This window comes from Glycine soja, chromosome 15, assembly GCF_004193775.1.
Source record: "Glycine soja cultivar W05 chromosome 15, ASM419377v2, whole genome shotgun sequence".
NCBI classification, from domain to species: domain Eukaryota; kingdom Viridiplantae; phylum Streptophyta; class Magnoliopsida; order Fabales; family Fabaceae; genus Glycine; species Glycine soja.
In genome coordinates, this window is record NC_041016.1 from 20505396 (window position 1) to 20519215 (window position 13820).

The 13820-nt window shown below is 35.1% G+C and overlaps 1 protein-coding gene and 1 long non-coding RNA gene across 4 annotated transcripts; both read left to right on the plus strand.

The window, feature by feature from the left end:
* The first annotated feature begins 10833 nt into the window (after positions 1-10833).
* Positions 10834-12528, plus strand: LOC114385935. The gene is made up of 6 exons (XM_028345964.1): positions 10834-10967; positions 11061-11325; positions 11404-12039; positions 12127-12365; positions 12448-12487; positions 12523-12528. Exons 2-6 carry the CDS (start codon positions 11158-11160, stop codon positions 12526-12528), a joined length of 1089 nt encoding a protein of 362 aa, XP_028201765.1. The 5' UTR covers positions 10834-10967; positions 11061-11157.
* Positions 12529-12537: 9 nt separating this feature from the next.
* On the plus strand, positions 12538-13449 carry LOC114387235. 3 transcript variants are annotated; one of them, XR_003661276.1, is made up of 4 exons: positions 12571-12615; positions 12688-12792; positions 12886-12955; positions 13227-13449. It is a non-coding gene; the product is annotated as an uncharacterized LOC114387235 (long non-coding RNA). The 3 variants fall into 3 exon arrangements; XR_003661275.1 differs by having other exon boundaries at positions 12538-12792; XR_003661274.1 differs by lacking the exons at positions 12571-12615; positions 12688-12792; positions 12886-12955 and adding an exon at positions 13088-13148.
* Positions 13450-13820: the final 371 nt, after the last annotated feature.

The following is a 13820-nucleotide window of genomic DNA, read 5'->3' on the forward strand; positions in this document are numbered from 1 at the left end:
CATATGCTCTTTGTAAATCATGAGTAAATAAACTAAAAGCCTTTAGTTGAGAGTCATTTAGTAAAAATGTGTTGCTGGGGACTTCTGTGACTTCCTCTAACAAACTGCAAGGTCACCCGAAACCAACTTTTTAATGTTAATAATAATTCATATAATAAATACACCATTGAAAAAGTCAACAGTGTTCAATTATGTAGCTGTGAAGAAACTAGAATGATAAAATTGAATTTCTTGATTTGTTGTTTGTCCTTTCATTTGCAGCTTGGATATGTTGCAAGTATGTCCTTAATTGAGTATCAATTATTTCCAAATTTATGCATTGATTTGATTTTGTAATAAATCTATTCAGAATCATATTTGAATAAAATCTGGATTATGATCAGACCATAGATAATAGGCTATTTATTGCTTCATGAATTTTCCTGACTATAATAGATTTGGTTTCCTCTTTCGAACTAATTCTGTCTATAAATCAATTGATGTATCATTCAAACATTATTAGAGAAATAAATTATTTCTTTTTCTATTCTAATGTGCATGATATCAAAGTATATTCAAAATCTATTGGTGGATCACCTGTGCTACATCCTAAATTTGTTCTAATCAACATCACCACTAAGTAACTTCATGTAACCACCACCGCAGTCAAGCTTCTGTTCATGCTTGACAGAAAATTGGAAGACTAGTGTCTTATCCTTGTTGCTGAATTCAGGGTACTCAACTAAAATAGCATAGAATCTTTAATCCTCACTGGTTTGAATACCTGCATAGATAGCAACATTAAGCCAAAACCAAACATATCTTAATACCAATTTTAGCCAAAAGTAAACATGAGCAAGAAATAATACAACACTATTCAATATAGGAATTTAGTTTACCTTTGTCATTAGTGTCTCCATTCCATTGACCAGAGGTGTGGTTCCACTCCCTAACCAGGTTTTCATCTTTTTTTCCAATCTGATTTAACCCAACGATTTTAATTCCCATCTGTCTGCATTCATACAAAGCACATGCACACGAGATAGAAAAATGGAAAATACTGATTTAAGATTAGAAAAAAATGAAAAACATCTATCAACAGTTTCTATTTTTTATTTTTGAAAACACTTGTGTTAGAAATAATCTTCTAAATTTTCAATGAAATAAAACAAACCAAACAAAACCCAAATCATCTCAAATCTCAGTTAACCAACACAACATGAAAAAGCAGGAAACTTTAGAGCACATACCAGTACCCTTGTCGATCCAAGGCGAGATAATAAATGTGGGCACCCTTACCCCCAACCTATCAAACCGAAAGTAATAAGGGCGGGGCCCAATGATCCCATCGGCGTTAGGCACCCCTTCCACCGATGTCGTCACATGATCATAAAATCCACCATGCTCATCGTACGTAATCAACACCGCCATCTCCTCCCACTGCAGACTCTTCCTCAAAACCTCATACACCTCCTTCACGAACATTTTCTCGACCGCCACGTCTTGTGAGGGGTGGTCATCATTCGTTGGAAAAACCTCCACATCAAAGTACCTCTGCTCCACCACAACATAGTTCAGCAGCTTCCCCTTTAGGGCGTGCTTCTTGAACTTCAAGGCGTAGTCATGGAGCTTTACCGCATTCTTGAGCTTGTGCAGACACTTAAAGAAGAGCGTGGCAAGGATGTTCTGGTAGTAGACGTCGAAAGAGAGGTCATTCTCGTTGAAGAAGTCGAAGATGGTTTTCTGGGGAAAGTCGTGGATGAGGTCCTTGCGAACGTTGTTCATGGCGCCGTGAGAGGTGGCGGAGTGGACGTAGAACCGGTTGGGCTGGGTGGAAGTAGGAACCGGCACGGCTGCTCCATTTTGGAAACCCTAGAGGAGGAGTCGAAGAGGGAGAGGGGGAGACTGAGAATCAGTGAGCGCGAGAGTAAAAAAAGACATTGAATATTAAAAATAGCAAAAAATATTCTAAGACGGTTTTTGAAAGCGTCTTAGAATAACAGCCTTTTAAAGTGATTTTCGTAAAATCATCTTCGTTGATAATCTCTTATTTACAAAATTGGCACCACCTTACATACTAAGGCAGTTCTTGATCAACCGTTGTCGTTTCGTTGTTGTAGAAAATGTTTTTCCTAGTAGTGTAGTGTAATAAATAATATCAACAAATTTATAACACTTAATTGTAGGTTAAATTTGGGATCATCAAAATTACCTCAAATAGTAGAAATTAAAACAAAAATATAATTTACCGTCCACTTTTAATCACGCATGTGAAACATGAGCACGTAAAAGTTTTTAATCACCTTCTGTGAATATTCAATATTCATTTGAAAGAGGACTTTATTATCCCACATTCCCACTAATTAATGATATACTCCCAGTTCCTCATCCAAAACATCCGCAAGATTCTCAATTCTTATTGCTGCCAATTCTCTTACGAAGTGGAATATTCCTCCACAAGAAGAAAGTTACCCCCATTTCATCTTTATTCTCTAATTTGTAAATTTATCAGCTGATTTCTTTTGCTTTTAAATATACCTAAATAGAGAATAAGAAATCACATAAGATCCTCGAGCTAAATCACATGCATAGCCCCCTTTACTCCACTTCTCTTGGTAAAATCGTCAGCTGATTTTTTTGTTTTTCTCTGAATATAGTACTTAAAAAGTTGTTACTCATCACGTACGTGTCACTTCTATGTCTTCTCCAGTCCTCCTCGATTTGTTGAGAGGAATCAGATTCTTGCTCTCTAACTTTGAGCATTTCCATGTGTAGCACCGTGCGTTAACACTAATACTGTATTTGGTTAACAGGATGAAAAGAGGTCAAAGATTTTTCTGAATTACAATAACAGAATATAGGATGTGTGAAATTCACATGAAACTCATAAAATTTCTTTTATATTGATCTCCCTTCCTCTCAACCAAACATAACATTAAATCTTTACACTATTACAAAAAGTAGTTTTAACATCGGCTTATTAACATCGGTTTTTTACAAAACCGATGTTAAGTTAAACGCGGTGGCATATTTGTAAATAAAGTATCATTCTTAACATCGGTTTTCCAAAAAACCGATGTTAACTAATGATGTTAACATCGGTTTTTTGGAAAACCGATGTTAACATCATTTGTTAACATCGGTTTTTCAAAAACCGATGTTAACGTATAATATGTTAACATCGGTTTTCCAAAAAACCGATGTTAATGCATACACGTTAACATCGGTTTTTTGGAAAACCGATGTTAACATCATTAGTTAACATCGGTTTTTTGGAAAACCGATGTTAACGTGTGATATGTTAACATCGGTTTTCCAAACAACCGATGTTAATATAAATTTTTTTTTAATTTTTATATATTTTAAAAAAATCATATATTGCGTTATTAATTATATTTTAATTAAAAATATATAATAATTAAGAAACAATTATAAATTCAAAAGGTAAACATTTAAAAATTAAACTAAATTTTTAAAATGAATTTCGTAAATTTAATTTTATTATTATTTAATCAACAAAATTTGATCAGATTTCGCCATATTTTTTGTCTCGGCAACTTAATTGTTTGGAGTTATCCTACTGCATTCACATCCTCGCACAATTATATGCAACATATATTTATAAAATAGAAGTATATATGTGGGTGTAACATTATATATTTTATAATTATTAACACTCTGTATTAATAAGAACGACTTTAGAAAATAATTAATGTAGATAATGTAAAATAATTTTATTATTATTTAATTATAAATTATTATCTATGACACATTTATTAATTTTTATAATAATTATGTAAAATTAAAGTCATATTAATATTAATTTTTAATCAATTAATAATAAAACAAATTTACACTAATAATACATGGTTATTAATGAAATTCTTATATTTTTTAATATCTTGCTAGCAAGTGGAAAGGTAAACTACCACGATAATGTGGACCTACACATGAAGGTAGGTACAGGCCCACTTAATCCCGAAAAAAATTATACTATTATGATGGTAATTTGTCATGCTTAACCCCCATAATTGCCTCATATGACGTGGATGAATAAGTATATAATTCAATAATTATTTTAAGTGAACAAAAAATATTGACTTTTATTAAATTTTTTCAAAACTTTAAAACCTCAAAATAAAAATAAAGTCAGATAATAAAAATTCATTGCTATATAATTTTTACTGTCAGGATAAAATTAATTTTAAATTATTAAATATTATTAGAATATATATTGAAATTAATTAATAGTATCAACGTAAATGTTATATTAATATGCGTATATTACCTACGGGCTACGGGAGATGTATTTGATTTTATTTGTGAATTGCGTGTTACCTACGGCATATGGATTTACTTTTCGTAGCAAATTGTTAAATTATTGAATAAAGGATAATGGACATGAAATTAAATAGAAAACATTTTCATGATGATAAAATATTCTCATTTAATTATAAATTATTAATAGTATAATAAAAACTTATTATTCTTTTTAATAATTACTTCAAAAAATATTTATTCTAACTTATAATATAAAATTCACACTCTCACTATATGTAAATTAAATTCAATCCATATATAACATAATATCCCATTAATTATTAGCCGACGTCCTGAAGAGGGAAAGGCAAGCGGGAGATGTCAATATTATTTCATTTAATTTTCTGGCCAATATTTTATATAACAACGGCCTCCATTCCGCCTAAACTCTTCTTTCCCTCTCCTTCTAGAAACTTCGCTTCTTTCACTCCCTGCACTTCTTCCTTCTCCGCCACCGCTCGTTCCCTCCTCTGCTCCGTTCCGCGGTGGAGCCACCGCCTCCATTCCGCCTCTCCGCTCACTCCCCGTCCTCGGATCAGCGCCGTCGCCACCATGGGTGCTTCCCTCCTCCTTTCTCTCTCGTAGCGTTTCTTTTTTTGACCTCATATTTTGTTGTTCATTTCTCCAATTCCGTTTTTGAATTTCGCATTTTCGTTTCCATTTTTTGTATTCTGTTTAGCTTTCCTACACGAGTATGTGTTGATTGTTGTAGTGATATTTTTTTATTTCAGTCTGATAGAGAACCAGTTGGGACTCAACTCGACTTGGAGCAAGTTCAGTCGCCAAGCTCTTCTCCATGGAATCCGAGGCTTCTCCATGGACTTAGTTAAAGACTTCGTTATTCATCCTGATAACAGGTTTTCCTTCATTTTCTTTAACTCCAATTCCAATCTCTTCTCTCTCTCTCTCTCTCTTCCATTTTTTTTAGTGAAGAAATGAGAAACGTAACGAAAGGAATTAAGCAACAGAAGCTAAATCACATAAAAACTCGTCTAAAGCTTGGCGAAGGAACAACGTATTCTTCGGATAAGGACGACCTCCTCAACCAGAAAGTAATTTATGATATTAATAATTAGAATCTAAACTCAACTTTTTTTCTGTATGCGTAAGTAGGAACTAAAACTTACCTTTGTTAGATTAAAACTTAAAATGAAAACGATTATAAGAACTAGTTTCACCTTAAGTTGAATTAATTACACTTTTAATATTTTTTTCATCATCTTTTCATGAATTTAGTTTTTTTTTCCCTTCAAAATTTTGATCTCCACTATTTCAATGATGTGATTCTAGTTTATTTACAAACTTAATATTTAATATTTAATCAACTAATTCGATTCCAATAAAAAACATTCAAAATCAAATATTAACATGAGACATTATTAAAAATAAGTTATATATTAATAACATAAAATAATTTTAACTGTTATCTAATTATAACATTGTTTAATTGATAGTGCATGTAATTTTTCATTAAACTCTTATTATATTATTACTTAAATATTTCTATTAAAAATTTGATGTCCAACTGAAAAATGGAACAGGTCTCACATTCACATAGTAATGAAATATATGAATATAATAAATTAATAAGAAGTAAATGATTACCGAACTATAAAATTAAAATATTGTTAGACACTCGTTCACAAAAGGTTAAGAAATAGATACGGGTTTCAAATTAATTGGGTGTAGGGTATGGTTGGAAAAAGAGATTTGTGACGTATTTGGGTTGGATTAGATGGCGGCAAGTTTGAAATGAAGGTTCATCCCTTCCCGTCACACGCGACATGTGCTGGCTGGGTCCCTAATTCATTTTGAAAGAAACAACAAAAGGAGATTAATGTATCACGTTTGGTTGGGGGAGTAGTGTAATTTGCATTATCTTGCTGTCATTGTGTGAATTTATATTTATGATGCGCGTATGTTTATAATGTCTAGTGCTGAATTTTGTGTTCTGATTATTATTCATTTCAGCCAATTAGAGAACACACACAAAACTCAGCGCAGTCGTGTTTGAATCCCCACCTCCCACATCTCTCGTGTGATCTTGTGAGAGGTAATAGAAGTTGTGTGTATAATTTAGAATAAATTGTTCTCGTATCTTCTGAGCGCTTGTTATACTTAATCTTACTCTTTTTTTTTTATCATACACAAGATTGTCTTATGTAGGTGTTCATTCAGTTATTTCTTTGATTCTTGTTTTCATTTTGGACCGTGCTGCTCATCATCACAGGTACAAATGTTTGTTACCAATGAATATTTTTATTACGTGTTCACTGCCATTAATGACAATTGATATATGCTATACAAATTGTGTTCATGATGAGTGAACCTTAGATTCCCGTTTGAGATTGGATGCAATGATTCTTGCGGATAGTTTGCATTAATCATTGTATTTAATCTTGAATTGTCCGTTTGGACAGTTTGGGGAGACTGATATTTTTATGGTAGATTCATGTGTTAAGGTTAAAATTATTTTGTTTAATTTGATGAAATTTTGGTAATGCGTTTCTAGTTGTTCTCTGAGTGCATACTTGATTATCGGGAAATTAATTTCACCGATTTCATGTTGTGTACTTAGAGACCAATGCGAAATGCTGCCAAAATTTTGTCAAATTTAACAAAATAGAATTAACCCTGATGTATGAAGCTACCATAAAAGACGGTCTTGCCGAATGGGATAGGGCCACACCTATAATAAAAAAGTGAGATTTTCATGCATCGAATAACTTTGAGAGTATGACCGAGTTATTACTTAGATGGATCGAAGTTGGATGAATGAAAGTCGCATCAGCCCAGAATATGAGGAAGGCGTCGAGCAATTCTTACAATTTGCTTCAGAAAGAGGTCAACCGGATGAAGATGGAAAATATTATTGTCCTTGCATCAATTGTTTGAATGGAAGACGACAAATACTGGATGACATACGAGAGCATCTGTTGTGTGATGGAATTAAGAGGAATTATACGACGTGGATATGGCATGGTGAAATGACAGACATGCAGAGTGGGCAACAATCCGAACCGTTTGATGTAGAAATGGGAGATCGCTTGGAGGATATGATTCGTGACCTTGGACAAGAGTCTTTTCAGCAAGCACATGCCCCTATGTATGATACATTACAAACTGATTCAAAGAAACCTTTGTATCCGGGGTGCAAGAATTCGTTGACGCTGTTGTCGGCAGTTTTAAGTCTGGTTAATATCAAAGCCAGATATGGGTGGAGTGACAAAAGCTTTAGTTCACTGCTTCAAGTAGTGCATGACATGCTTCCAGAGGAAAACACATTGCCTAAAAGTTACTATCAAGCAAAGAAAATATTGTGTCCCATGGGTATGGAGTATCAGAAGATTCATGCTTGCCCGAATGATTGCATATTATACAGACATCAATTTCAAGAAATGTCGAAATGCCCTAGGTGTGGGGTATCACGGTACAAACTCAAGGATGATGAGGAGTGTAGTAGTGATGAAAACTCAAACAAGGGCCCCCCAGCGAAGGTGTTGTGGTATCTTCCGATCATTCCAAGGTTTAAGCGTATGTTTGCTAATGGAGACGACGCAAAAGACCTTACATGGCATGCAAATGAGAGAAACTGTGATGGAATGCTTCGTCATCCGGCTGATTCCTTGCAATGGAAGAAGATAGACCGTTTGTATCCGGATTTTGGCAAAGAGGCAAGAAATCTTAGGCTTGGACTAGCCACTGATGGAATGAATCCATATGGCAATTTAAGCACTCAACACAGTTCGTGGCCAGTTTTGCTAGTGATTTACAATTTGCCTCCTTGGTTGTGTATGAAACGAAAATACATGATGTTGTCTATGATGATATCAGGCCCAAGACAACCAGGAAATGACATTGATGTTTATCTAAGTCCGTTGATTGAAGACCTGAGAAAGTTGTGGGATGAGGGGGTTTTAGTGTTTGATGGGTTTCGCAAGGAGACTTTTCAAATGCGTGCAATGCTATTTTGTACCATTAATGACTTTCCAGCATATGGGAATTTGAGCGGTTATAGTGTTAAGGGTCATCTTGCATGTCCCATCTGTGAAGAAGACACAAGCTACATACAACTGAAACATGGTAGAAAAACAGTGTACACTAGACATCGCCGTTTTCTAAAAGCTCATCACCCTTACAGAAGATTGAAAAAAGCTTTTAATGGAAGTCAAGAGCACGAAACTGCGCGGACACCGTTAACTGGTGAGCAGGTCTTCCAGCGGGTTGAACACCTTAATACTGTATTTGGAAAGACCCAAAAGAAGGATAAAAGTAAGAGTTGCATATGGAAGAAAAGGTCCATTTTCTTTGATCTTCCGTACTGGTCTGATCTAGATGTTAGACATTGTATTGATGTTATGCATGTAGAGAAAAATGTATGTGACAGTGTCATTGGGACACTCCTTAACATTCAGGGCAAGACGAAAGATGGTCTAAATACCCGTCAAGATCTAGCTGACATGGGCATACGATCGCAGTTGCATCCAAGGTCTGATGGTAAAAAAATATACTTGCCTCCAGCTTGTCATACTTTATCCAGAAAGGAGAAGATCAGTTTGTGCCAGTGTCTGCGCCAGGTTAAAGTACCACAAGGATACTCTTCAAATATTAAGAGCCTTGTGCATTTGAAGGAGCTTAAGTTGGTAGGCATAAAGTCTCATGATTGTCACGTCTTGATGCAACAATTGTTATCGGTGGCCATACGAGACATTTTGCCTAACAAAGTCAGGCTTGCCATAACTCGGCTGTGCTTTTTCTTCAATGCCATATGTAGCAAAGTCCTTGATCCGGTCAAGTTTGATGACTTGGAAAACGAGGCTGCTATTATATTGTGTGAGTTGGAGATGTATTTTCCGCCTGCATTCTTTGACATCATGGTTCACTTAATTATTCATCTAGTCAGAGAAATCAAATGTTGTGGTCCTGTTTATTTGCGGTGGATGTATCCGGTTGAGCGATACATGAAGATCTTAAAAGGGTATACCAAAAATCTACACCGTCCTGAAGCATCTATTGTTGAAAGGTACATTGCAGAAGAAGCCATTGAATTTTGTTCAGAGTACATTGAAAAAGCTAAACCTGTTGGGCTTCCCGAGTCTCGGCATGACGAAAGAGTAAGAGGTAAGGGTTCAAGAGGACTGCATGTCATCACTCCAAGTGTAGAAGATTTGCAACAAGCTCACTTGTATGTGTTGAATAATAGTAATGAAGTTTTGCCATACATAGTTCGTCATGAAAATTTAGTCAAACAAAGTAATCCAAAAATGTCGAAGAACTCAGTGTTGAAAAAACATAACAAGACTTTCCTAGATTGGTTTAAACACACAATCTTGGCTGATGATAATGCTTCTGAAATGTTGAGAAAGCTAGCAGATGGACCTAAAAGAAATGTTATAACTTGGCAAGGATATGATATAAACAAGTATTCCTTCTATACAAAAGCACAAGACCAAAAAAGTACAATGCAAAACAGTGGGGTTACCCTAAGGGCTGAATCTCAACACTTCGCTAGTGTACATGATGACAATCCTTGTGTAGCTTTCATCCCTTACTTTGGTTTCATTGAAGAAATTTGGGAGCTTAACTATGTCAAATTCACTGTCTGTGTTTTCAAATGTAAGTGGGTTGACAGTAATACCGGTGTGCGGACCGATGATGTGGGATTTACGTTGGTGGATCTTAACAAACTCGCATACCAGAATGATCCTTTCATTATGGCAGAACAAGCGAAACAAGTATTTTATGTCGAAGACCCTTGTGATCAAAGGTGGTCAGTGGTTTTACATGGAAAAACAATAGGTGTCAATGTTGAAGATGATTATTCATACATTGATACTTATGTTAGTCCTTTGTCCACACAATTGTCACCTAATGTCATCGGAGAAGAAACTGACGATGTTCATGCTAATCGTAATGATCACGATGAAGGAGAATTAATTAACATCATCTAATGTAATTTTTTTTTATTTTGTACTTAATTTCAATTCATTTAATTACATTCATACGCATTTATTTTTTATAACATATTGAATTAATGTTTTTTTTTTCACAGCCAAATGGCTACACAGTCAAACTCTCCTCCGCCTCCTCCTCCTTCTACTGGTGTAACATCGCATTCGTCGTCACCACCATTGAAGCGGACTAGAAAGGCCTCACGCCTAAGATTATTGGCGACTAGACCAGTTGGGGCAGAGAGACCCCTTGTCCATGTGGATCCTGTTACTGGCAAAGCAGACGGTCCCCACAGCAAGAAATTTAGAACATATTTAGGGATCGTTGCTCGTGATAAGGTGGATGTCACATACGAAAATTGGAAGCATGTCCCTATTACTCAGAAGGATTTGATATGGGAGGATATTCAGGTATCATGTATTATTTCATGTTCCATATTGTTTGTTAGCCAAATATTTGAATTTAGTATTAATAAAACCTAATTTACTCTTTGTTAGGCTGAATTTGATATCCCTGAAGCATCTGATTTAAGGACAAAAAAGAAAATACTTCAGACTGTGGGGGAGCGGTGGAGACAGTTTAAGTCTGATTTGACGTCGAAATGGGCACTTGCAGCTGACAAGGATAGTGTTGATGACACTGTATGCAAAATGTACGGCATTAGCAAGGAGAAATGGACCCAATTTTGCCAGAGCCGTAGAGACCCTTCATGGGAGGTAACTAATTTGGGATTTTCATTTTTTTAACTTTAAATGAACTTATTATAATACATTGTAATCATGAGTTTCATTAATGTTTCATTTTTACAGAATGTTCGAAAAAAAGCACAAGCTGTCCAAAAACAAAACACTGCCCCTCACGTGATGTCTCGTGGGGGTTATGAATATTTAGAAAAAAAGTTGATGGATGAGAAGAGAAAGAAAAAAACTAGAGGAAGCAACTCAATCCGGAAGCACTGACACCGTCATTGATCCTCCATCTCCCATCAAACGACACGTGAAGTGGAAGCTAGCCCGCACCAAGAAAACTGGTGACATGACATCTGAAGCAGCAAAGGAAATTGCTGACAAGATTGTAAGTCACTTTCAATTCATAATTGTAATTATTTTTTTTATTGTGTGATTAAGTATAGAATAAATGTGTTCTTCACAGGATGCGCTTGAGGAGCAGGCCTCACAGGGTTCCTTTGTTACCCATGGACGTCATGATATACTGACTGCTGCCATTGGGCGACCAGAACACCCTGGTCGTGTGCGTGCTGTAGGAGCCGGTATAACCATCAAACAATACTTTGGATCATCTTCAAGGACCTCCTCCATTGCTCCCGAATACCTGCAACAGTTGACGCAACAAATCAAGGACCAACTAGAGGATTCAATCACAGAAAAAGTCACTCGACGGCTAATGTTATCCCTCAGCCAAATGCAATCACAGGGACTCGCACTGCCTCCTGAACCTGATGTTGGTCCTTCAGCTGCTCGTGTCAGCACAAAGGAGAGTTGTGTTGATCCCTCAGGGAACGATCTAGACACCGGTGACTCATACAAATGTGGGTTGTATATTGAAGAATATCCTTCTCGCCTGGTTGCCCTGGGAAGAGTTTATGAGGGATCTACAACAATTCACAACATTCCTTTGCTGCATGATCAAGTTAAGGTTAGTGTTGAGGAGATTAGAGATGTAGATGCTCCCATTCCTGTACCCACTAAAGAGGTTAAGGTCGTGGGACAGGCTCTTAACACATTCCTTGCTTGGCCGACACATCTAGTCAAGCGTTTATCAGAACAGGTATTTTAGTGTCATTAAATGCTTATTTTTCCAATTAAAATGTTTACTGTGATTAAATTATGTCAATTAATTATGTTGGATAAACAGGGAGCTGTGAGACCCGCGAAACCTGCAGATAGGCCGGATGATGAGGTCGATGATCCGCTATATCTAATGACATTGACCATTCCACAGCTTTTTCTGAAGCCATTGCAGGTTATGTGGGATGCTACCTTGTTTGGCCTATTTAATGAAAACTTTCCCTTGTACATAAAGCATGAAGATCTGTCTGAAATTGCACATGGTGGTCAATGTCTCAGCATATCTGTTATACAGTTGTGGATTCTGTAAGTCAATTTAGATTATTGTTAGTTACCTAATTTATTGTTTTACCTTCATGCATAATTTACTTTGTGTTAACAATAATAGGCATATGACTGAGACAAGTATGCGAGCTGGGAATATCGATGTGTATGGATTCCTCGAGCCACAGTCTATCCAGAGATCTGACCAATCACAATTTGAATCAGAAAATTACATTAAGAACTGGATGCAAAATTCAAAACGAGATGTGTACCTAGGAGCCAACTTGAATGGGTAACTTAAACTCAACAAATGAATTTAAATAATGTATAATAGTATAATAACATATATTGGTCTCCACTGCAGTGCACATTGGCAAATGGTCGTCATTTTGCCTAAGGAAAATGTTGTCATTTGGTTTTGTTCGTTGCATAATAAGCCAGACAACTAACTCAAAGGCATAATTAATAGGTCAGTGTTGTTTTTTAATATATTTGCATTAGCATTAGTCAGGTAAATCAAAATTTTAAATGTACAATAAGAATCTATGTTTGTATTCAATAGTGCTTTGAAAGGACTTGACGATACTCAACAAAGTAAATCCAAGACTCCTGCTAGGTGGATTGTTGTTAAAGTAAGTTATTTAAACAATATGTTTTCACTTATATTTTAGTATTGTGTAGACTAATTTGTACTGAACGTTGCATATCTAAATTTCATAATGTATTTAGTGTAATAGACAAAAAGGAAGCACTGAGTGTGGGTATTACGTCATGCATTGGATGTCAACTATAATCTTAGGAAATTTCCAGAATAATTGGGAAATGGTAATTTTTAATTCACCAAATTTCATATTATTATGATTGCTAATATATTATTAACTTATGTTTTATTATATCATGCAGTATTTCACTGATCCTAGACCATTGGAACCAGAAAGATTGAAGGCACTTCGCAACCAGTGGGCAAAGTACTATTTGAAAGTGAAAAATGAAACTTAGGATGTTTAGACAATCTTGTAATTGTAGTTTATATTTACTTACTTAATTTACAATTCATGTCTCAACATTAAATATGTTTTAAATTCATAGTAATTAGTAAATTTCTTATTGAATTTTCTGGTAAAAACTGTTTCAAAACAGAATGAAAATTATATGTTGTGTGGTCTGATTTTAAAATTTGCAGGTTATTTTTGGGATTTATTGAAAAAACAGACATCATGTTAAAAATAAATTTCTAAAACAACATCGGTCTTTAAAAAAACTGATGTGAAATGTTACTTACAACATCAGTTTTTTTAAAAACTGATGTTAAATGTCACTTACCTCAACATTTTTTAACATCGGTTTTTAAAAAAACTGATGTTGTAAGTAACATTTCACATCAGTTTTTTTAAAAACTGATGTGAAATGTCACCTACAACATCAGTTTTTTAAAAACCGGTGTCAAATATCACATTTAACATCGGTTATTTTAAAAACCGATGTTACATGTCACTA